General features: G+C 32.4%; 2 protein-coding genes across 5 annotated transcripts in view; one reads left to right on the plus strand and one right to left on the minus strand.

Annotated features, from left to right (window-relative positions):
• Nucleotides 1-24,686, plus strand: part of RTF2 (replication termination factor 2) — a 66,699-nt gene that overhangs the window by 22,692 nt on the left and 19,321 nt on the right. The window lies entirely within an intron of this gene.
• Nucleotides 36-24,537, minus strand: LOC141555630 (beta-1,3-galactosyl-O-glycosyl-glycoprotein beta-1,6-N-acetylglucosaminyltransferase 7-like). 4 transcript variants are annotated; one of them, XM_074288656.1, is made up of 8 exons: nucleotides 19,856-20,108; nucleotides 13,846-13,934; nucleotides 11,902-12,047; nucleotides 11,493-11,544; nucleotides 10,211-10,274; nucleotides 6,389-7,433; nucleotides 4,426-4,521; nucleotides 36-303 (listed from the first exon to the last, which is right to left on the minus strand). In XM_074288656.1, exons 6-8 carry the CDS (start codon nucleotides 7,371-7,373, stop codon nucleotides 77-79), a joined length of 1,308 nt encoding a protein of 435 aa, XP_074144757.1. In that variant the 5' UTR covers nucleotides 7,374-7,433; nucleotides 10,211-10,274; nucleotides 11,493-11,544; nucleotides 11,902-12,047; nucleotides 13,846-13,934; nucleotides 19,856-20,108; the 3' UTR covers nucleotides 36-76. The 4 variants fall into 4 exon arrangements, with proteins under 4 accessions (XP_074144757.1, XP_074144756.1, XP_074144758.1 ...); XM_074288655.1 differs by having other exon boundaries at nucleotides 10,211-10,394; XM_074288657.1 differs by lacking the exons at nucleotides 10,211-10,274; nucleotides 19,856-20,108 and adding an exon at nucleotides 24,450-24,537.

Consider the following 24,686-nt stretch of genomic DNA (forward strand, 5'->3'; position numbering starts at 1 on the left):
GCACTCAAAATAAAAAAGTGAACTAGAAAGCTTGATAGTTTCTCTTTATTCTTTGACAGTATACATTACTTGCTGATCAAATATTTATTTTCATATTAAAATAGGAAGTCTCTTGTAAATGCCAATGTGATTCTGAAGGAATCTCTGCCTGATTTAGTACTTTAAGTCTATATCTTCTCTCTAAGCATTCCATCACAAGTGGATATGTTGTAAGCTCAAATTTGTTAGCGAATAAATGAGGGGATTCAATAATCCATTGCAAATCTCCCAATCCATACACACAGATATTTCGAACATAATGTCCTGTTAAGATAAATTAAAACCATAGTTAGTACAACCTTAGCTGACTTTGTTTAAAAATAAAATTCTAATTTTGTAAAAATAATTTTCTGTTAGAGGATGGAAACTGTGAATTTGTTGGTTTGCTTGCTCTGCATTAGAATTAAACTGGTTGGTTACCTTAGGTTTCCATAGTAGCTGGATGGAAGAGGCTTTTAGAGTTTGGTTTATAAATAGCTAATTGGAAGTTTTTATTCCCATTGACTATAGTTTTTGAACAAAGTTTAATGGCTGCCATGGGTGAATGCTGTGGAATCTTTTGGCTGGCTAAAAGCACAAGAAAACTGGATTGGAAAAGCAAAAGGGGGGGAGGCACAAAAATAAGGCAAGCCAATATTGCTTCCTCTAAGATATTGCAGTTGTTTGATTGATTATCTAAGACCTAGTGAAAGAGGGAGATAAGCCAAAAATGTTTGTAGTGTTATACTGTGTTAGACTAGATGGATAAATATACTAAAAATTTAAGGAATGATTTTCAAATGGAGAACATAGTTATTTTATTATTCCTAATAAAAATTTTAATAACTAGGACTTAAAGCTCCAAGATTGATTTTTTTTAATAATTGAGGAGGAAGAGAATTATTTTCAGCTACAAATTTTTCTAGAGCATTTTGTTAAATAATCTCTTTTGTACCCATCACTCTCCACTTTGTAATACACTTACAACTTATTTTCATATCATATACTCCTCAGAAAAGGATAAGTTTCCCAGAGATTTTAAATATGTGACTCATTTTTATAATTTTCTTTCCAGAGTCTCACACATTGTCTTGTACCCAATAATTGCTTAAACAATGTTTGTTAAGTGAATTAAATTTCTCTGGAATGTGAATGCATTGTTTAAATAGAGATGTCTAAAAATATGTGGTTAAATTATAAATAAAACTTGTATTTCAGAATGTAAGCAAAATATTACTAGCAAAAGTTTAACTTTGGGAAGAACAAATAATTGTGTCATAAAATTTCAAAAATTTGAGTGTTCTCTCTTACCTTACTAATAATAGTAACTGCTTTCTAACTTTATGTACCATCTTTTCTCTCAGATCATAATTGACATAAGTGATTAGTATTAGTGTTGCTCTCCAAACTATTTCTGATAAAATACAAGTTCCTCAAACTTTTGTAAACACAATAATTCTAGAGTTGCAGTGGAAGTAGTTAAGTGTTGTTTAGATAAGCAAGCTTTCAACTAAAACCTCTAATGCAAAGCTGTTAGACATACACCATGTACAACTCACAGAATTCTCTGGTGTTTCCCAAACCAGATTAAAATGAAATTAGGAAATGTTAGTAAAATAAAATTTTAAAATATAGTTAAAATTATATATATATATATATATATATATATATATATATATATATATATATATATATATATATATATATAAAACCACTTTCTATTTGACTTTAAAATCTCTTCCCTAATTTTCCCACATGACATGGTGACCTGGGTTCTTAAAGACTATGTCAGTAGAGTACATGCTCTGTCAGGTTCTACCAAACTCATGGCTTCTGGTATTAAACCAATAGTAAAATACCTACCAATAGATCAGCAAGCATCACTGGCCATTAATATAGTTTGTTTCTTATTTGAGGACCAACCATCACTAGGCAGGTCTCCAGGTAATGAAATTTTTTTTTTTAGTTCAAAGTATTATTCAAAGATCACCTACTAAAATTATAAAGGATTATGTTGTTTATTGATGGTGAGGGTCCTTGTACCAATGAAATGATAGATCCTTAAAATATTCGTTTATTGGACATGTGAACAGCTATTGAATAAACCTTAATAAACTGTTTGTGAAAGGACCTCACTTTACTTTCTATCTTTGTGACCTTGGGCAGGTCTTTTAATTCCCCTAGACTTCAGTTTCTAGTGGTAAATCTGGTAACATTTGGTTGTATAAATCTAGTTGTAAAGCTTTAACATTTACCTTTCAAAGGATCCTGCTATTGAATATTATTACTTGAAGATCATATTTTTTTCCTTATTCTTAATACTTCAAAAGATCAGCATAGCATCATCAAATGTCTTCTTTATTAAGATTACAACTTTTATAAGCCTGAATATAGATTTATAAATAATATAATATAATATATTATATATAATAAATTATTTGGGGCAAAAATAAAATATAGTAGGTGACCAATCACCTGGTGGTGAGACCTTGTCCTTGTGTGATTAAAATTCTTATTAAGTTTGTTTTTTCTGTTTGTTTTAGCTTTCTGTTTGTGTAGTCTGTTTATTCTGTTTGTTTAGCCAGGCCTGCCTGGCTTTCTTCCAGCTTCTTGACCTGGTATACCTGATTCATTTGCGTGATTATATGATTATGATTATATCATAATCAAATAAAGAATTGCCCTGAATTTGAACTTGGGAATTTGCAAGTTCATTCTCTAGAATTCATTTCAACTTGTACAAATACAAATACTCTGTGTAATATAAAAAATAAAATTGGTTATTTTCATCAATGTAAGAGGCAGTATGTTATAATGAATAGAGTGCTAGATATGAAATCAGGAAACCCATATTCACATCCTGATTTGTCACATAAGAAATAATTATGCAATAATGAGTAAGCTTCTCAAACTGTCAGAGCGTGTATCCCAATCTATAAAATGGGAATGGTTATAGTAGTACTATGTAGTTCACAGGGCTGCTAGGAGAATCAGAGAGGCAGTATCTATAAAGTGTTCTGCAAATCTTAAGGTGCTTTCTAATTATGCTGCCTTTATATGGAGTGCATAATGGGTCTACAGATGTCCTTGGTTGGGTAGAATTTTCTCTCCAGCATTTTGCTTAAGTAGCCTATAAACAATGAAATTAATTTTGTATATCCTGTATTTGTATATGTTCCCCCAACTAAATATAGTAGACTCTTTAAAAAAGACAGAAATATTTTTTTGAGGTCTTTTTAACATGTTTAACTTGGGTAAATAAATGAGTTTGACTTTCCTACTTAAGAATGACACTAATCATTTAATGGACAGAAACATATTCTGTAGTATGTCATTGGAGGGATGTTGACTTTTACACCTTAAATATTTTGAACCAAAATTAAATAATGTACTTTAAACTAATTTTTAAACTATATTCTACTCCTTCTTTGCAGTTTTATAGAGACAGGTTGACAGTTATTTCATTATAAAACCTTAAAAATCATATCTAGCCTAGTTAAATATTGAGCCCTAGTTATAAAATGATATCCAACTTATGTAGAGATGTTCTTGTCAAGTGGAACAGTACTGTTTAAGAGCCAGTGCTTTTATATTCTCCTGCTACTTGAATATTACAGAGTTGCAAGGGATCTCAAGAGGCTACTTTGTGTAGCCAAGAATCCCTTCTATATTATTTTTGAAAAATGGTTCATCAGTTTTTGTTTGAAGACTTATACTGAGGAGTAACCCCTTAACTCCCAAAGCAACTCTTGATTTGAAAGAAGTGTTAATTCCAAGTTGTAATCTACTGCCTCTGCAATTTGCATCCACTATTGACTTTCTATAGTGGAGTAAAAGAAATCTAATCTTTTTTTTTTTTTTCTATATGACAGTATTTTTGATACTTGAAGACAGTTCTCATCTTTCCTCCCCCCCTACAAATTTAATAAACATGCCACGTTTACTCAATAACTCATATTTTTTTCCAAGGTGATGTGGAAGAAGTTTTTTAGCCAGTTCTGAATGCTTACACCTACTCTGCCATCTTTTTCACATGTCTCAAATGAGAGGAGCACGGGAAACTTTGGCTAGTATGTTGCTAAAATCCATTTAATCTATGTGTACAGCATTCTTTTGGCTTATCAATTTCTTTACCTTGTTTAAAAAAAAAAAAGAAGAAGATATTCGTCTGACTTGGCCTGTTCTTAATGAGTTACATAGATTTCACAAACCAAACCTTTAATGGTATATTTTAGAATATTAGTAGCAATTTGAAACCAAATTTACTATTCTATAAGTAATAGATACTATCATTTTCTCACTTAACAAAGTCAGAACATTCGACTTTCTATTTCTGTAACACCCTTTTATGTTATCCACAATGAGCTAATTATATATTTTTAAGTATAATTTGATCTTCAATATTACCTTTGCAACCATTATGAACAACTCCTTCCATATCTTTCCATTTAATAGCTCGAATATGACCTTCCCAGTCAGCATTTGGTGTAGCACCTGGAGCATCTAAGGGGAAAAAAAAGAGAATTTCAATTGAGAGAGGTTAAAAGTAACCACAATTATCCCCTTAGAATACTTTTCCTAACTCAAATTCAAGAACTAGTGAACTAACATTTTAGAACAAAATATAAAAATAAATGTAGGAAGTCATTAACAATAATTAGGATTTTTTTATATTTTGTTGGGCAAGTGAGTAAAAAAAAAAACCCTACCACATTGTCTAGTAAAAAGAATATTGAATTAAGATAATTTAGGTTTGAACCTTGTCTGCCTCTTATTATGCAAATAACCTTGAAAGTTAACAAATGATTTCTGGGCCTCAAGTATTGTTAAATGATAACTAGATTTGATGATCACTAGGGTTCATCGCAACTCTAAATTCTGTCAATCCCAGCTAAATAGTATTCCCTATAAGGATTTCTCTTATCAGTTTCACCTCTTTACAGAATTAGAAATATTTGCCTTGTTTTGCCCTCAAGTGAGATCATAGCTTCTGCAAAAGAGAAAAATGAATCAAACTTACAGCCCCTTTTGTCAACAGTTGATAGAGATATATAAAATATTAAGGGTCCAGAATTATTAAAAGAACCAAAAGAATGTTAATAGTTAACATTCTTTCTTAACCTTAGTTTAAATCATGAAGAATCTCTTTGATCTTTAGCCGTTAAACTTTAATTTATCCATTTTAATTGCATAAACAGAATGGCTATTTTTCCAAATATTTTCTTAAATTGTCTCATAAATAGTATAGAATATAGCTCTTAAGTATCTATGAACTTCTGTTTATTAAAGAAAAACTAAAATGATGAAATCTGACTTTTAAAAAATTGACCACACCAAATAACTTAGCTGTGTTTTTAGATTTCCTTTCTCCCTGTCCTTCTAATGAAACATTTGTAAAGCACTTTGCCCTGATAATGTTGTTTTCCATAGTAATCTGCTAAACTGACTTTTTTATTTTTTCTTTGTGTCCTTAAAGCCTAACACTGCCTGAGTGCTTAACAAGTGTTTGTTAATCTATTTTTATAGAATTAATTGGGATGAGAAAGGATTAAATTCAAGATTATCATACAAGCTAATGATACACTTTGTGTGTTATTTTACCACCTCTGAGTTTCTTTCAGCATTAATGACTTTCTAGTGAAAGTTTCATATATATTTTATATATATATATATATATATATATATATATATATGTATATATATATATAGCAGAGCAATTGGTCATTGTCATTACAGTTTAAATCAAACATGATCAGTTACTAAAGCCTTGCTAAAGAGAGACTCAAACACAAAATGGATCCTTAACTGTAGCAACACAAGGTTTTTTTAAGTCTACTAACATATGACAATTTTCTTTTAAGATTTGGTAAAATTGCAAAACATTTCTTTAAAAGTTAATATAAAGGAAAATAAATTCGATATCCTTGTTTTAATTCTTTTCCTAAAAAGTTGATTAAATTTGGAAGTTACCAAAACATAACTCAAAGAAAGTAATAGCCACAAACATTATTATAAATAGCATTTCTTTCTAAATAGCATTCCATAAAAAATTGTATTGGGATATTTTCATATCTTTCAAATTGAGTCTTTTGAGAAGTCTGTGTAATTGTTTTGGAAAAGAAGGGATTAGAGCCAATTCTGCAGATTTTGAAGCCTTCATCTTGGCTGGTTTTATACCATTGATAAAGAGATGCGCCTTGTTATTCCTACCGTGGGATGTACATCACACTTGGCAAAAACTTAAAGAGCTTGTAAGAAAATTGTTGGAAATGGGTAAAGCTTGAAATGAAACGAAGCTTATTAACTGAAGCTGAACTGCTCCCTACTATGTTGTTCTCCTAGAACCCTAACAGTCCACCATTCTTCTTACCTCTTAATCTATTCAGTGTAACCCAGTAATGCTCATCGGGACTGTATGTATCTTTTGACCACTCAAGCAAGTCTTTTGCCCTGACATCTGTCAGTGCAAATTCAACAAATTGCCTAGTGAGTACATAGTAAGCACTTCCAAAGTATATTGTTAAGTTATGTGGGGGATCTTTTTTTTCTTTTTTAGTTGGATAAACATAAGCATTTCCTTGATGAACATATTCTTTGTAACTTTGGTGTGTCCTGTATTTCATGTGCACAGGCTGAATTACTCCTGGGGTCATATTTTTACCATTCCATTTGCTTTTGATATATTGTATGATTTCTTTGTTTGTCTTGATTGGATAATCCTGCCCACATAGGTTTATTACATACTTCCACTGAAATGTGGAGCTCACTAGGTCTTTCATACAATTAATATCTGCCTGTAGTCTTGAAAATCCACCATAAATCACAGTCTCTCTCTTTGATGAAATAAAGATGTTTTCAAAACAGTCAACCAGGTTTTTCACTGCAGTTTTATAATTCTGGGGTGATTTTTCATCAATGTGTATGCAGTAAACATTCTGAGGGACATAAATAGCTCTGAGAAGCTTCACAAACATGGCTAACTCCTTATGAATGGTTATAATATATGCCAAAGAGAAATTCCCCTCTTCTGCAGACAGGGGTCTTGTAATGAAATGTAGCCTCTGAAAAATCAGAGAGCAGTTACAACTGCCTGGTATTGCTAGGCAAGGGGTTATTTCAGTCTGTTGAGTGTTTTGCTGACAGAGTTGTCCAATTTGAGGGGCAGCCCCTTTCCCCTCAAAAAGAGCTGAACATATTTCATCTGGATAAAAGCCACACTCTGTTGATTCTGGGTAGGCTGGTTCTTCTTTTGGTTCATCTGGAGTTGTATTCCTCACATAAAGAAAAATGAAGATAAAAATGCAAATACCAATGCACACTAAAAATCCTGACTTTGTTGCATCCAGCTGGTTCATTTTTTATCCTCCAGGAACTTTCTTCTCACCATAGTTTGAACAAATATTTGTTTAAGCCTCCTAAAAAAAAGTACATGAAATTTAAGGATAGCTTTTTTAAAAATAGACTTAAAAGCAAATGTTGGGGAGGGTTTGGTTTTTTGGGGGAGGGGAATTTGATTTTACAAAAATAAAAGAAATACAAAAGAATTGCTAAAAAATGCTATATAAAATATGAATATGTATACATATTATTATAGATAGTAACATTAAATCATTCATTTAGCATTTTATAGTTTATGCAGTTTCTTTACTGTAGTAGCTTTGTGAAGTAACTAATATAAATATTACTGTCCTTGCTTTGCAAATGAGAAAAATGAGATTTAGAGAAATTAAATGACTTGCCCAGATTTACATACCTATCAAGAGCCAGGTCATCTAATATCACCACAATATTTTACTCCTTTTGGATCTAAATATTGAATGGTATGTGACTTATTTTCCAGTTATATAACTTTAAAAAAAAATACTACATTTATTTTTTAAAAATGGTTTTTATCCTGACCAATCTAATGCAACAAACATTTATTAAATATCTATTACTTTTGCTAGGCACTGAAGAGACAAAGATAAAACAAAACAAAAAAATAGTCCCTGCCCTCTAGGAGCTTACATTCTATCACTGTAATGGAGGGTTATAAATCTAGGCTCCTTCCCATCCACAACTCTTGAATGATGATCTTGTTCCTCAGGAACCCATTAGCCTCACCCCTAGAGCAATAGGCACCACAGTGCCTATCACATTTCCATGAGGCTGACTTCATAGGACTGTTGGTCTTTATAGCCCAGGACCTTTTCTACTAGATTGCACCTCTCCAGGCCTCAACAGCTACAACTGGTATCCCTTTTTGGCCATTTTTGGGGAATCTGCCTCATAAGATCTATTGGCCATAACTTAGGGTATGAGCTTCTTCTGTGAATCTTCGCATCATAATCCACCAGGACCCCTCCCACATATATCTTGGGGTTCCTTCTTCCTCCTGGACTATATATTACACAGGCAAAAAGACTTCCCAGCCCTACAAAGCCTGACCTGTAATTTCTTATTGTGAGAATTCTTATTCTTATTCTGAGAATCATTCATTGTGTCTTATTAATTGATTTATGAAATCCAGTGTAAGGAAACTACCTTTCCCTATGAATTCTGCTACTGCTCTGAAATTTGTCATCTGTGGGGAAGGAGGGCAAGATGTAATAGATTCATCTAAACTTATTAATATCCTCAATTTATCTCAGAAAAGGAACTTAAATCCCAGGTGTTAATTCCCTCTCCAATATAGGAGGTTGTCTCTTTATTTCTGTGTCTATAAGATATGGATTATATTTAAATGTTTTATTTTTGTCATTTTTAAAAAATTCATTGAACTTCTACTTAAACTAATATAGCTTAATCTGTAATTATTGTATTTATTTTATTGTATTGTAATTATTTGGGAGTGTGTGGGGGGGAGAATCCTGACATTTCTTATTAAGTCAGACTTTAACTGTGTAGAAGAATAAACTATTTTTTCCCCTTAGAATAAAAAAAGTTCCTTGCTTCATTTTATTTTTTTAAACTTGATATAAATTCACTTTCTCGTATGTAAAAACTGAGAATTGGAGATTATTTCAAAGGCCTCTTTTAGTTTTTAACATTTTGTAGCTTTTGTATTTCTAGGTAAAATCTTTTTTATTTAGGTGTCTGGGGGGGTATAATTACAAAGGTTTGCTCTTAGACTAACTGGATAAAGTAAAAGCAACTTAAAGAAAATGCAAGACTCATTTAAAATACCTTAGTTTCCTCCATTCTAATCCCTCTCTGTAAAGCATATTTAATAGACCTGAAGAGTTGAAAAAATACAGATTTTGATCTGTCTTGATTACTCCTTATCTGATCACTCCCTAAAGATGCTAATGAGTGAAAAGGCTAGGGACTGGGAAGATATTTACAACTAAACGGCTCTAAATAATTGAGAACTGATAACCCTGATAAAACTAGTGATTATGGAGTATATTAAGATAGTGAAAATTTACAGAATAAGATGCATCAAAAGAGATTTTCTTATTTGGAGAACCATTTATTGTGTCTTATTAATACAACCCATTTTGATTTTTTTTTTTCCTAGCAAGAACTCTAACTCAGAGATCAGTTAAAAATATGACCAATTTGCTTTAGTTGAATGAACATAAATCAAAATAATCTATGAAATGTTACAGATTTTTACTTTCAAATATGCTTCAAATGCTTTTGTTCCTTTTTTAACTTTGCCATTTTTGTATTTTCTTTTTAATTTTTTTTTTTTTTTAACCTTGGGTCCTGATAGACTATTCCCTGTCATTTCCTAGCAATCTCTTCCTCTTCAGAAAATGAAGGGAGAAACAGGGAGAGTACTTCAATTTATAGTACTTCCCCACCCCCTCTCTTTCCCTAATAGTTACAGACATAAGGAACCATAATGTTCCTTACTGCTCAGTAGATGAGTTCCCTCCTTTTCCTCGTGGATATTAGGTGTTTCAGCCTTAAAATAGAGCTGATACCAAAGGGTCATGTTATAACTTCAAGATTTGATTCTGTGGGAAGGGGGTTTATGCAGCATGAGCTTTATTAATATAGGTTTTGCCCTGGTATCTTCTTAATTTTCTAAAATGTCATTCAACAAATTTGTTTTCTAGAACAAACTTCTTTTCTTTCACCTGGAGATGATTCATACTTCTACAGCAAAAAGAACTTTATTCACAGCAAAATGGTGTGAAATAGAGCCACCTTTCTTAATTTTGTCTATATTAAACCTTCTTGATATCTTCCCATGAATTCCTACCTCTTTTTTATGATCACTTCTTTCTGGTCAGTCATGAGTCCTCTTACAGTTGAAAGATTTCCTCCTTGGTTTGGGAAAAAAATGCCTCTTAAAAGTAAATCAAAATCTTCCTTTTCTTCCTCTCCTCTTTCTGTTCTGTCTGCAAACATGTGCCCTCTATGTTGCTTCCAAAATTATCTAGGAACTTTTATGAATTTGGAGAAAAAAACAAGTCTGAAAAGCTCTTGAGGCTTCAAAGTTTAAAGGAAACTATCAGGAAACAGCCCCACACCCTGTTATTGTTCATTTTTCACAATGAAACCAAATCCTGAATTTTAAAATCATATTACTGATATAGTAGTTAAGGCCCTATTAAGCAATGAAGGCCTTTTAAAAAAAAAAAAAAAAAAAGACCAACTTTAAGGGAACACTAGGTTGTTGGGGTTTTTGGTAGGTTGGTTTTTTTTTTTTTTAAATCAGGGAGGCTAGGCCTATCTAGGTCTTCTCAGTTTGGATGAAGTATGGTGGGAAGTAGTCATGATGGTTGAATAAAGGTGAATTGAGCTGAATAATGTCCCTTTTCCTCCTATGTTTCAGCCAAGTAAGGAAAATGAGTGAGAACATAGCCTTCCTGAATTGGGACAGGTAGCCAGTGAAATTGTTGAAAAGAAAGGTTGTAAGAAAAGGTCTTTTTAGCCTTCTCATGGATGAAAAATAGAGACTTGACAAGGTTCTTTTATGTTTTTGTTAACATTATCATTTGTATATGTGTGTGTATGTATGAATATCAGTCTATTCTTCCTTCCTTTGCAGGTCTCAGTCATTTCATTTGAGTGTTTTTATGCTACCCTTAATTGAGATTTAACTTCCTAAAATGGATGCCTGGGATGAAGTTAATGTAGGAATAAGGATAAGAATCAACAGAAGGGTGTGTAGGCAGTCCACCAAGGAATCTACCTCAGTAAATAAGAAGCAGGAGGATTCCAGAGAATTGACATGCTGCCCAGGTTTTGTTAAGCAGTGGATTCCCATTTAAGTCTCAGAGTATGTGCAACATTTCAATCCATATACAACTGTTCTGGAGTCATTAGAGACAAGAATTCAGCATTTTCCAATTGAAAATTGCAAAGTATAAAACACTTTTTTCTTAAGACAATTGAATGAGAGTGTGAAAAAAGCTGGGGAAGAAGGTTGCTTGATAAACTTATTTCAATATAAGAAACTCCAAAGTAGATTATGCAGACCCTTGTCTTCCCCTCTTCTCCCCCCCCCCCCCCCAGGTCATTTGCTGTTCTTTACTTACTGATTTTGAGTCTTGGATAGCACCTCAATTGCTGAATACTTTTATGGAGTACCTAGAACAAGAAGGACACAATGTTTTTGAGATGCCTTATGGTGCACTAGGACTCAGCTTCTAATCTCATTCCCCACCCTAACTGCATGATCTTCAGGAATTCCTCAGTTTAGCCTCTCTGTTTCCTTATTTGGAAAAAAAAAAAAGGGGGGGGGGCGGTTAAGCTTGACTGTGTGGTTCCTTTCAGCTCTAAATCTATGATCCTATTATATTAAAAAGTTTTTTAAAAAGTCTTCTAAATGGAAATGGAAATAGCAGTTCACTTATACATTTGAAAATGTTCAAATTGATTTTTTGTGTAGTGGAAAGAAGAAAAAACTCACTAGCAGCCCTATTCTCATGTTTTTGTTGGTATTACCTTCAGGGAATCCCTTAACTTCTCTGGGCCTCCATTTCCTCCTCTGTAAAATGAGGAAGTTGCAGGTTCTCATGTCAGCACTCTTCATGGTTACAAAGAATTAGGAATAAAGTGGACACTCGTCGATTGGTGAATGGCTAGAAAAACTGTGATATATAATTATGAGATATTTATTCAGTAAGGGAAAATAGGAAAAATTCAGAGAATTATGAAAAGATTTATATGTACTGAGGCAAAGCAAAATAAACAGAACAAAACAATTATATTTATGATGTAAAAAAATTTTGAACACTAAAAGACAGTTGAACTCTTTATTGACTGCCTACTATGTATCAGATACTGTGCCAGATTCTAGGAATTCAAAGACAAAAATATAACTTGCACCAAGGAATTTATATTCTGTCAGAGGAAACATCATGTACAACAGGGGTAGGGAAGCTTTTTTCTGTTAAGAGCCATTTGGAGATTTGTAACATCATTCGTGAGCCATACAAAATTATCAGTTTGATTTCTCTTGTGTAGTAAGAGACTTGTATAAATGTTTATACATATTGGATTTAACATATTTTAACATGTTTAACATATATTAAATTGCTTGCCATCTAGGGGAGGGGGTTGGGGGAAAGGAGGAGAAAATCTGAAACACAAGGCTATGCAAGGGTCATTGTCAAATTATCCATGCATATATTTTGAAAATAAAAAGTTTTATATTAAAAAAAATATATCAGCTTATAGAATTTCAGCAGTGGGGAGGTTGTTGTACCTAGCTTTCAGCTCACCATCACCTGCAACTGCCTAAGCAAATGATTTCATGGGGCCATGGATAGGAAGTTCCTCACCCCTGATATGCACAGATAATTAACACAGAACACATATTAAATACTTTGGAAGTAAAGGGAAAAGTACTTTTAGCTGGAAGAAGTAGAATGAGCTCCCTCTTGTAGCATGGCATTTGGGCTGTGCCTTGAAGGGAATGTTAGTATTCCAAGAAGTGCAGTTGAGAAGAGCATTCAAGACACAGAGGGAAAAGACAGCCTATGCAGAGACATAGCAGGTGAAATGTCCTGTCGTGTATAGGGGATAGGAAATAAGACTAGTTTGGTTGAGTACATAAGGCAGGAAACATGGATTTTTTTAAATATCAGAGGGATTTGATCATAAAAGCAAAAGGGAGTTCCTGAAATTTTTGGAGCTGAGTGGGCAAACTTCTCAGTCTTGTGCTTTATAAATATCACTTTGGCAGCTGTTTGAAGTTTGAGTTGTGAGAGTTGAGGAAATTGGTAGCTAGAACAATTAGCTATTCTACTGGTCCAGGTGAGAGATGATGAGGGCTTGAATTAGAGGTAGTGGCTGTGTGAGTGAAGAGAAGGAAGTGAATGTAGGTGATTTAAAGGTAGAATTGCTGAAATTTAGCAACTGTTTAGGTCTGGGCAGAGTAAAGAAAAGAGTAATGAAAAAAAATTGTGAATCTCGGAAAATATAATGAAACATACTTCCTCCTTTACAGCATAGGGGAGGAATTGCTGCAATAGGACATTGCATATGTTATCAGATCGGTCTTTGTAGTGGATATTTTTATTTATTTTCATTGTCACACAAAGGAACATTCAATCTAGAGGAGGGCAGGAAGTGGCTCTTGTTAAAACAAAAGCATCAATAAAATGTATTTTAAAAAATAAAATTAAGCCGTTAAATTAGCTGGTCCCTAAGGTTCCTTTCATCGCTAAATCTTACTGTTTTCTATAAGTTTTAGAGGTTAGCTGTATGTCAGTATGAAACATTATACCATTATTTGAGAAATATACTACTTTTTGTAGGTCATATTTTCTTATGATTTCTGCTAAATTTATTAAATTGCACTTTTCTGCTGACTTACCAACTTTTTTTTTTTTTTTTTTTTTTTCAGAAATTGTTCTTAGGATATTTCATTTTTTAAAAAATCACCTGCTTTTGACGTTAGATAGAATCCATGTATATAATCCAAGGATGCTGTTTCATTATATTTGAAATATTAGCTTAAGCAGGAGTCTCTCCTAAGAGGAAAGAAAAACAATTATTCTGATTTATCATTTCATTTTGTAGTTAATGGATCAAGTGTTCTTTTTTCTTTTTACAAATAATGTAAAGTTTTGAAGTTGAGTAAAATTGTTTGAGTTGATAAATTTTTTATTTTAAAGTTGTACTTATAAATACTTTTAATACATTATATTGAAAATACTTCACTCTCTCAGATGGTTAAATGCTCTTCTTTTCCCAACTAGGGAAAGCTTACTTCTTATAACTTTCTTATTTTTGGTGATAACAATTATTTCCCCAAGTCATCTTTCACATTTACCTCTCCCTTACTCCAAACTTCGAATTATAAATTACTAAAGACTATTGAATATCCTTATGCAATATTAAGATAGTATCCATCCCTTTATCCATCCTTTCCTTTCTATTTGCAATGCCAATATTCTTGTTAAGTCCTTAATCGGCTCTCATCATGCCATGGAAAGACTGCCTAACCCAGAGGTTCTTTACTTGGAATCTGAGGACTTAGATAAGGGGGAAAAAAATACATATTTATTTTTTACTAGCCTCTAGTTTCCTTTGTATATATTTAATACTTTTAGAAACGTTCTGATAAGTGATCCATGGACTTCATTAGACTGCCAGAGGGTTCTGTGACACAAAAAAAGGTTAACATTCCACACAAACATACACACATAATTCTCTCTCTCCCTCCCTCTCTCTCTCTCTCTTTCTCTCTCTCTCCTCACATTTCCTTCTCCCTCTCCTCCTCTTTCCTTTTCTCCTCTCCCTCTCTCCTCTCCCCTTTTCTCTCCTCTCTCCTCCTTCCCTCCCCTTACCCCTCTCTCCCTTCCTCCTCTTTCCTTTCTCCTTTCTCTCCCTCTTCTTTCCTCTCTCCTCTCTCTCCCTACCTCCTTCCCTCCTCTATGTCCTAACTGGACTTCTGGATCTTTTGGTCTCTAGATCTCCCTCTGCCCACCCTTCACAAGACTGCCAAAGTAATCTACTGAAGTACACAAGACAAAAGGATTTTGGTGGCTTTCCATTGCCTACCAAATAAAATATATATTTCTTACAAACATTTCACAGCCTTTCACAATCTGACTTGGTCGTCCTGTCTTTAGCTTCCCATGTCTCCATTCATGTTATCTCCATCCAAGCTTTGTTCTTTTTTTCATTTTGATACCTCATGCTTCTAGACATTAATGCACACTCTTCTTGTCTATTCCTTGAACAGATGTGTTACCTATATCATCTTTTTTTCAAGGTCCAGTCCAGTTAACTACCCTTTACATAAAGCTTTCTCTGATTTACCTAGGTGGAAACAGTTCTTCCCTCATAGAGTCTCTTATGCCTTGGTGTGACTTCTGCAAATTTCATTATTTGGATAAGATTGCAATCTTATTACAATAGATTTGTAGGCTCTGATTCCAGTCACAGACTTCCTACTTACTACTTGTGTGAATATGGACAAATCATTTAATCCCTTTAAACCCTCTGGTTCCTTATCTATAAAAATTAAGGATTTGCTTAAGTTATTTGTAAATGTCTACATATATTATAAGCTCCTCAAAGGCATCCCTATATCTCCAGTACAGTCAACACAAAATAGGTACTTAATGCATATTTGCTCAATCAAATTGAATGCAGTTCCTTTGTTAGATGCCCTCTCCCCATTCCAAATTGGTTCATGTTTATATTTTCAATGTATTACTATAAGTCACAGCATATTTCCTTAGGACACTATGACCCAAATTATCTCTTATTAAATTAGAATATTGATTTCTCTCCCACCCCCCTATTAACAAAGTACAACATAGCAAGAATACAATTAAAACCTACTTCTTTAAATATCCAAACATAAAATAATAATAAGGAAAAGCTTTCTAAATCTACCTGACTTCTTAGTATATAATGTTTAATAACACAGGATCATCAATATAAGAATAAAATATTATCTGATGCAATATAGTAATACTCTTGAGTAACATAGGGCTTTTTTTATCCCATATTGTAAAGCTCTGAATTGTGCTTCGTTTTAGTTTTTGCCTATAGTTTTTTCTATCATTTCTCTTATTGTCAAGCTATCATTTTTCATTTTGTAATGTTTTTTCATTGTGCCTGCTACTACTTTCTCTTCTAATTTATTGATTCTGACCTAGTATGGGTCATAAAACCAATTAAGTAAGCTTATTGGAACTGTGTGCAAAATAAAGATAAATAGGCTGTAAATGAGAACCATAGGGGCATTCTATGAGGATTATGGTTAGGTGCTTCAGTACATAGACAGTGATGCCTGTTTTGGTTCCCTAGAGGCTTTTTTGCATTACTTTCTGGTTCATGGAATCATAGATTTTGGAGCTGAAAAAGAGGTAATTTACAGATAATATAATGATTAATGGTTCATTGTTGCCAAATAAGTTGCCTCTTGATAAGTGAAATACTATTATAGGAAAACAGATTTAGCTGGGGAAGATTTTAAGATTTAATCACTTGCTGTATCAAGAGACTCTTTCCCCAGTTTTTTCAGCTTGAAAAGAAAAAGACTGTGCTAACAATTCTTCCTTAAAAAGAAATTCTTTAGCAAGATAACAGAGGAAATGCCATTTTTAAGCTTGTGAAATATTGTTGCAAACAAGCTTAGATATTGAACCATTTGATACTATGTTGTGATTACACATTTGGCAGCATATGAACTTGGCATGTGTATAAGGAAAAATGTTGCTTTCTAGGCATTTTGTTTTTAGTAGGGTAGGTTGTGTCAAGACAAGTCAATATGGAATATAGACAAGTTGTAGTAAATTTTTTTATTTTTCCCCTTTATTTTGAATTTTTGGCATTGAGTCATCATATTATCATAGTTTAAAATTGGAAGGGACTTGAGGCCATTGAATCTAAGCTCCCTCATGTTACAGATGAGGAAATTAAGGTATACAATGATTAAATGAACAGATTCTCCTATTTAGAAAGCAGTGAATATGGAGTTTAAAACTAGTAGTCAGGTATTCCATCCACTGTACAATTCTGCCTTTTCAAGATTTTTATTTGGAAAATGTGGGAGATTTGGGGAAGTGGCCATCTGATATTTTCCCTAGCAAAAAAAAAAAAAAAAAAAAAAGATAGGCTTATTTGGGCTCTTTATCATGCTGCTTGAGGAACAAAACATTTCCAAAAATAGATGAACTGATGGACATTCTGTACCCAGTAGCCAAACCCCAGGAGGGAAGGGGAGAAGGCTTGTGTGCGCATTGAGGGACTAAGATACGATAATGCCTTTCAATAGGGAATACTCCAAGAAGGAAAAAGAAATGTTACTTTGATTTGGTAAACACCAAGTAGTGTTTGTTGCAAAATAATTTTAAATTCAAAACTAATTAAAAACATAACTCTTAGGTTTTATGTCTTTGCTATAAATAATAATGGATAGATAACAGAAATCTGACAACTAATGAGACATGATTTTCAAAAAGTATTTTATACAATTAGAAATTTGAATAGCTTGAGTTCATTACAATAGAATGACTTGTATAACTTTGTGATATTATCGTTTTAACAAATGTAATTGAGAATTTCCTTCGTTCCTGGGATATAAAAATTCATATAAATAGCATATACATTTTTGTTGTCTTTTAAAACTTTGGTATTATTTAGGCAATGAAGAGAGGCACTCCCCTCCTCCCCCCCCCCAAATGAATATAGTAATTCTTAGAAATGTCACGTAAGGTAAATCACAGTGATGATTTACTGTTCCTTACAAGGAAATTAACTATTACATAAGCAAGGAATCAGATTTCCAGCTTTCATTATCAAAAGAGCCTGTTTTGTCAAAACAAAATAGAGCAAATTTAGATTGAGTGGCAAAAATTGAACCATTAAATTGATAAGCCTTCCTTTTTTTTTTAAGATGGAAAGAAAATTCTCTTTTACTATGGAGAGAACATTTATTTGCTATCAAGGCAAGTTTAAGGATGAATTAATTAGTTTTTTAAAATGAGTTGAATAGAGGTTTGTTTGGCTTAGTGCCATTTTGAAAATATTACTTATTTCCATGCAGACCATTAGCCTTAGCTAAAAGAAGGATTGTTTCATGACTTCACTCTATACCTTTTGCTGTAGCCAACATCTCATCTCTTTGTATATTTGGTTAGAATTTGTGTGAATACCTAGGTGTGGTCCATCATAAACAGGAGTTAAATTCAAAACATCCATTTTGATGATAGGTTATCTTCCTATATTCTAGAATATTTACTAGTAGTAGAATTTAAAATAAATCTTTGCATAAGCTGTACTATAAGTGTATTTGTTAGTCAAATCATTTTTGGAGAGTTATATTGGTGATAGATTTGGAATGAAAATTGCATAGAGAGTCAAACTTTTTTAAAGGGTCATGAAATAATGCAATTATTTTCATAATTATCAATTTGTGAAGATGAAAGTTTTCTGTCAACCATTAATCATTGAGATCTACAGATACTGATTTTATTACATAATGTTTTTTTACAGTTAAGTGATAAAGTCATCTGGGCATATAAAAAACAAGAATTGATTTTGTACTTATGAAGGGAAAAGGGGCACTATCAGCGATAAAGAACAGCTTTTATCGTTTATATTAAATTATTTCTATATGAATGAACTTTTGCCTAAATTCTTACATTATTTATTACTACTCATTGGAGTGATCTGATAACTTATTTTACTAAATATTAGGGTGACAAAATATAATTAGGAAGAACACCTAATATCATTATCAGTTAATATTTATTTAGTGTCAAGGGGTATATGAGAGTTAACTAGATGAACAAATGTATATTTCCACTATTCCCTATTATTAATATAGATCATTTGGGAATTTACAGTATTATCCCACAAATCAAATAATTTGGTTGCACCTGCTACTCTTTTCTATAACCTTTAGTTCCCCTAATACCCATATGTAATAAAGTTCTTTTTAAAGATAATAAGCTAATCTTGCCTCAGTTGCAATTCTGAATAAGTTTACATCTTCTTGATTTTTATTACTTGAATGGAAGGGAGAAAAGCAACATTTGCTTACTTGTATTTTATCACTATTTTGAAAATTGACAATTTGCTCCAAGCCTTCACACTTAAAACAAAAAACAAACAAAAAAAATAAAAACAAAAAACTCTTTTTCAAAAAAAAAATTATTTAAAATAAAGTTGAAGCAATCTTGACTTATCCTTTGGTTTAAGCATGGTAAAAATCAAAATGTCAATGTAAGACATAAAAGGGGGAAATTTGAGAAATAAAAACTTTTTTATGGACTGAATTCAGCATTATCAATAAATAAGTAGCAATGTTTTCAGTCTTTTCCATTTCTTTTTAAAGAAAATAAGTGGTTTGATTTTCTAGTTTGCAGGAGGTTTGTTTAGAATTCTTTACATTAAATTTTTATTTTCAATTTATTGTTTTAGTTTTTATTGCATGACATTTAAAAATATAAGATATGTAATAAACCCCCTTGGGGAGGGGAAGGTTATTCATTCAAATATATATATATAATCAAGAATTTTGAATAATAACCTATAATATTATAGATTTGTTATGTTTTACATTTATTGTTTTTGTATATTAAATATTTTTACTCAAAAAACATCTGAAAAGGCTTCTTTGATGCCATTTTCAAACACTGCATTACAACAATTGATACTAGGGTTAGATTCTAGCACTCAGGTAATTGATAAAAGTACAGAATTTTTTAATGTTAAATTGAAACATTTAAACATACCTCATGTAGAAGACCCATGGGAATTTACTTATGTATATATATGGATGGATGTATTTTTCCCTTAGTAATTTGTGATAGCTAAAAAGAAGGTAAATCCCATATGTAATCCATTATCCTTCAGGCAATACTCAGGTTGAGGGTTTCATTACATCTTTCTGATAGTCACATGAAATTAGTTAAATATTAATCTGTACCTTTCTGCTTAGTTGGATTAGTCCAGCATCACTAAGTTGCCCATAGAACCTTTGTTCAGTTGTAAGTCCTTTAAAAATTCGGAACCTGATGCCTTCTCGGATGCAATATGGAATGGGAGCCTGCTGGCCTCCAGATTTTTGCTTTTGTGTCATTGTTCCAGTACAAGCCTTTTAAGGCAGCAAAGCCAGTCTTTGTGAATGAGATCTGTGGAGACTGCATTGCTGTTGATTATAAATAGTCTTGCTGCAGCTTTAACCTTTAGATTGCTAACAGATCTAGTGAATAATATGAAAATCCCCAATAGATTTAACTCTTTGTAGGCAGGCAGTTTTTCTTTGAAGAATTGTAAAGATTAACTTTGGAAATTTGGTGAACTCATTAAGCCCTTGTGTGTATAATTTAAGAAAAATATTCTGTGATTATATCTGTTATGTAGTAGTAATCATTTTTATTTTGCTAAAGATTTGCTTTTTAAAGCATATAAGGTTTACAAAATCAAGTGAATTGCTATCTCAGTGTGTCTCTTTCTCCCATCAAACTCTCCTTAGCAAACTGATGCCAGTAAAAACTTGACACGGAAGAACACATGACCCATGTTTATTGATTGATTGAAAGAAAGGAATTGATTTACTAAGTTTATACAAGAGACTTGCTATAATCCATTCCACAGACAATTTTTAGTCACTAGGGATTGAAAAAAAGGGAAAACTAGATAGTTATTATCTTTGAGGAGTTTACACAATCAAAAGGGGGGGGGAAGGATTGTGTGTATGGAAGACAAATAAGTATACAGTAAGACAGCATGTGATAGGGACAAAGAAAAGAGCAAGATAAATTCTTTAGGAAAATTTGAGGAGTATGAAAACTTTTTCAGCTCATTAGTATGAGCTTCATGAGGAACAATACTTGAACTGAGCATTTAAGTATTTCAGTAGATTGAGATGAAGATAGGAATATCAGGTTTAGAGGGTGACAAAATCAAGAAAACATAACATCTTCAGTTGGCTGTTTTTGAGGGAGCAGTATGTTGGAAAGGTTTGGTTTTTTGTTTTGTTTTGTTTTTAGTAGGGGGATTCTATACCTGAGCATTAGGCAGATTATTATTTCATCTGTGCAAAGAGTGGATTGAGAAAGGTGAGCCTGAGGCAGGAAGTCACTTAGAACACTGCTTTAACAGTCTAATCCATTAGAAATGAAGGCCTAATCATTATAACTTTGATTCTAATGTACACATTAGAAGAGATGATAGGTGCTAGAGATAAAGCTCTCTCCCACTTCTGAACTATTGCCAGAGGCTCTGAAGACTTCACTGTTTAAGGGTCTGCTATTTTTCAATTAGTCCAATAAACACTCCTTATTAAGCACAAAACATATTAGGTCTGGGGAACACTAGGGTTTTGTTTTTTTAATTACCCATAGTACCTGCTGTTAAGAAACTTAATATTCTTATAAAAAAATTTACTCATACATATATACTGTGAAAAAAGAAACTTAATATTCTTCTGGAGAGTGGGGATAGGACACCTTAAAGCTTAATAAAATATAAGGTAAGGAATGAGGAGTGCAAAGGAAAGTACCACACAAAGTACTCTAGGGGAATATGAGGAAGGGCAGAACATTTGGAAGGTTAAGGGAAAGTTTCACAGGGGAAGTAATATCTGAGTTGAATAGTGAAAGAAGGATTGTGACAAATAGATGAGGGTATATAATCCAATCATCCTGTCAACATTTATTAGTTGTATACCAGGCATTGTGGAGGATAAAAAGACAAAGGGGAAATTGGCCCTGCCCTCAAGGGACTTATATTTTAACCCGAGACAAAACTCAGTTTTCAAAGAATCAGAATCAATAAAACTATAATCTCATCATTTGATTGTTCACCTAGGCATCTAAGTGGTGCAGTTGATAGAGCATTGGTCTAAAGTTAAGAAGACCTGAGTTCAATCCCAATTCATATATTTAGTAGCCATGTGGCCTTGGGAAAGTGTCATAGAATTTGCCTCAGTGGCCTCATCTATAAAATAGATCTAATAATAGCGTCTGCTTTCCAAGATTGTTGTGAATATCCAATGAAATATTATTTGGAGTGTGCCTTGCACAGTGACCTGACATATAATAGGCTAGTGCCTATTATAGATATATATATATATATTTTTTTTTTTTTAGTGCTTTAACAGTAGGTTTAGCTTATGTCAATAAGGGTTAGAGATAGGATTCAAATCTAGGTCTTCAGACTCCAAATGTGGTGTTCTTCCCACTATTCCACACTGACTACCTCCTGTCTCTGATTGTGCCCTGCCCATCCTTCATGGTTTGAATTAAATGCTTCCTTCATGGAACTATTCTTGATACCCCCAACTGGAAATTTCTTCTTCATCTGTCTTAACTTTTTTCTCTAAATTGCATTTATCTATTTGTATTATTTTCCCTTTATTAGATTGTAAGGTCTTTAAGGGTGGATTTGTCTTAGATTATTTTTGTACCTTTGTTTTTACTGATTATAGTAAACTTTACTTGATAGACAATACACTTTTAGTGGCTGAATGAATGAATGATGTCAGTGGTGATTTATGTGTTTTTAGAATATTATATTGGTTCAAATATAAAACATTCAGAAGGAAAATATATATATTATATATTATACATATGTATACAATGATTTTAAAAAGATACTTCTTAGTTTACTCTTATGTTTTATATTATAGTCAGATTTTCAGGGGGGAAAATTGGCTTATTGGAATCCAAATATAAATCCTTGATAAGAAGGACTTCCATTAATAGGTAATTTTTTCAAATGTACATGTAATCTGACTTCCTCTTCCTCACTTCTCTCTCTCCTCGCTTCCTCTGCTTCCTCACTATACACTTGCAATGTATAGGTAATGATTCTAAGGCTATTGCCCAAACTAATTTCTGCCACATCAGCTTTATGTAAATTTTAAATTGTTAGGAATAATTTCAAAGTTCAATAATTCTTAAACATCTTGTTAATCTATAGTATTATAATTCTAATCAATCTCTTATAATTTATTTTTTCTTTTTCTTTTGTTCTTTTCTAAAATCTAATTATTTTTCTTTTTCCCTTTCTGAACCAACAAATTCCTCTGATAATTTAGTTTTGTAAAAATTTTAATAAATCCTTTGAATTGACAGTCTATATTTTATAGAAAAAAATCCTTGTAATGAGATCTGTTCAATTGTTCTTTTATATATAATATCTGTAATGCTACAGATGATTTCTGTTTATGGTTAGCAGTATTTCCATATCTGATTTTGTCTACTGGTTGTAAGGCTTAATGAGGCACACAGTTCTTCCCAGGTGGCAGTATATGATTTTCTGTGACATAGTGGTAAAATTCAAGGCATTTTATCAGTGAAAGCCAGTGAGCAATACAGAATTTTAATTCTGTCTCATTGCGTTTGTCCTGAGTACTATGAAAATTAGTAGCTCATATAAACAGGTTTTGATTATAGAAAATTGTATACGGCAGGGTTTGTTTTGTTTTTTATTTTGTTTTTTGGGGGGGGTTTCTTTAAATAGGATTTCTCTTGTATCAAATGTTGCTTTTTTTTTTTTTTCCATCAAAGGGGGTTGGCAGTTTTCTTTCCCACCTCTTTTCTGTCAAACTAGCTGTATCTCCCTGACTGATGGTGAATATGTTCTATATAAATATAGAAGTATTCTTTAGGCATTTCTTCCCCTTAGCATATATCTGGGTATGTTGCAAAGGATTTAAGAGTTCATTATGTTAACTTTTATATGTAATGCCAGAGAAATAGACATCAATTTGATTGAATGAGTATTAACTATAAAGAAACTGAAAAGAACAAAGTAGCCCTAAGAATATGACATAAAGCTGAATATTTGCTCTTAGCTTTACTCTCTCTATCCCAATACTGAATTTTAATTATTATACTATTTCTTCTATTTACTGAAGTAGATGGAATTATGTGATTTTTATTTGTCCAGAAAAAGCCATAAAGTATTGACATTTCCATAAATGAAAAATGTACATTTGTGATTTACTTATTTTTAGTCCTAAAATAATGGTGAAGATATCCCAAAAGAATTCCACAGTACTTCAAAATCAAATAAATTAACTACAAAACATGTTTATAACTAAAATTTCATATTAACTGTTAAGAATATATACCATTAAAATCTAAATTAGAGTTTTATTGAATTTTAAGGACTTTTTTTTTTTTTTTTTAAGGAAACAAGATTTTTTATTATTTATATTATTTTGGTGCAACAGAATGGAATGTTGGCTTTTAGTCCTAGCACAATATGGAAGAAGAGAGCTTTAATGATTGTTTCCTATGTCTCAATTTAAGAACAATACTAGTATATTTCAAGTATGGTTGTTCTAATACTTTGACATATCCCCATTCATTTTCCTGAATTTAAACAGAATGCTAACAGCTGCTCTGTGAGGAAAAAGATGCCCAAGGATCCTTCAATTCAAAATATAACTGCTGTAATGGCTGGTTTAAATCCAAAGAAGGGAGCAAATAAAAACATTTTTGTTCCAAACTAATACCAGCTTTAACACATGCCACTTACATCCCAACAGTATTAAAGGAAACACTCACTAAAAGGCAACTCTCAGATCCCACGGAGCAAAATCACAGCAGGGTTCATTCTTGGATTTGTTTTCGACTTCTATCAGTGTCCTTTCTTTCAACAGATCCAGCTTGAATCACATGAACAGAGTTGCTTGGCAGGTTTTGTTGCCCTTTTGTCCCCTGAGAATTTCAGTCTCATTTATTTTGACCTGTGGGTCTCTTAGCTGTGAGTCTTTGAAGAATAGAGAAGAAGCAAAAAGCATT

This window comes from Sminthopsis crassicaudata, chromosome 2, assembly GCF_048593235.1.
Source record: "Sminthopsis crassicaudata isolate SCR6 chromosome 2, ASM4859323v1, whole genome shotgun sequence".
Classification (NCBI taxonomy): domain Eukaryota; kingdom Metazoa; phylum Chordata; class Mammalia; order Dasyuromorphia; family Dasyuridae; genus Sminthopsis; species Sminthopsis crassicaudata.

What these genes read in the sequence shown, in the direction of transcription:
- LOC141555630 (XM_074288657.1), bottom strand. Translation starts at nt 7,373, where the DNA reads ATGAACCAGCTGGATGCAACAAAGTCAGGATTTTTAGTGTGCATTGGT. An exon ending in TACACTGAATAGATTAAGAG is followed by an intron (nt 4,522 to 6,388) that starts GTAAGAAGAATG and finishes TTTTCCCCTTAG; the next exon opens with ATGCTCCAGGTGCTACACCA. An exon ending in TGTTCATAATGGTTGCAAAG is followed by an intron (nt 304 to 4,425) that starts GTAATATTGAAG and finishes TTATCTTAACAG; the next exon opens with GACATTATGTTCGAAATATC.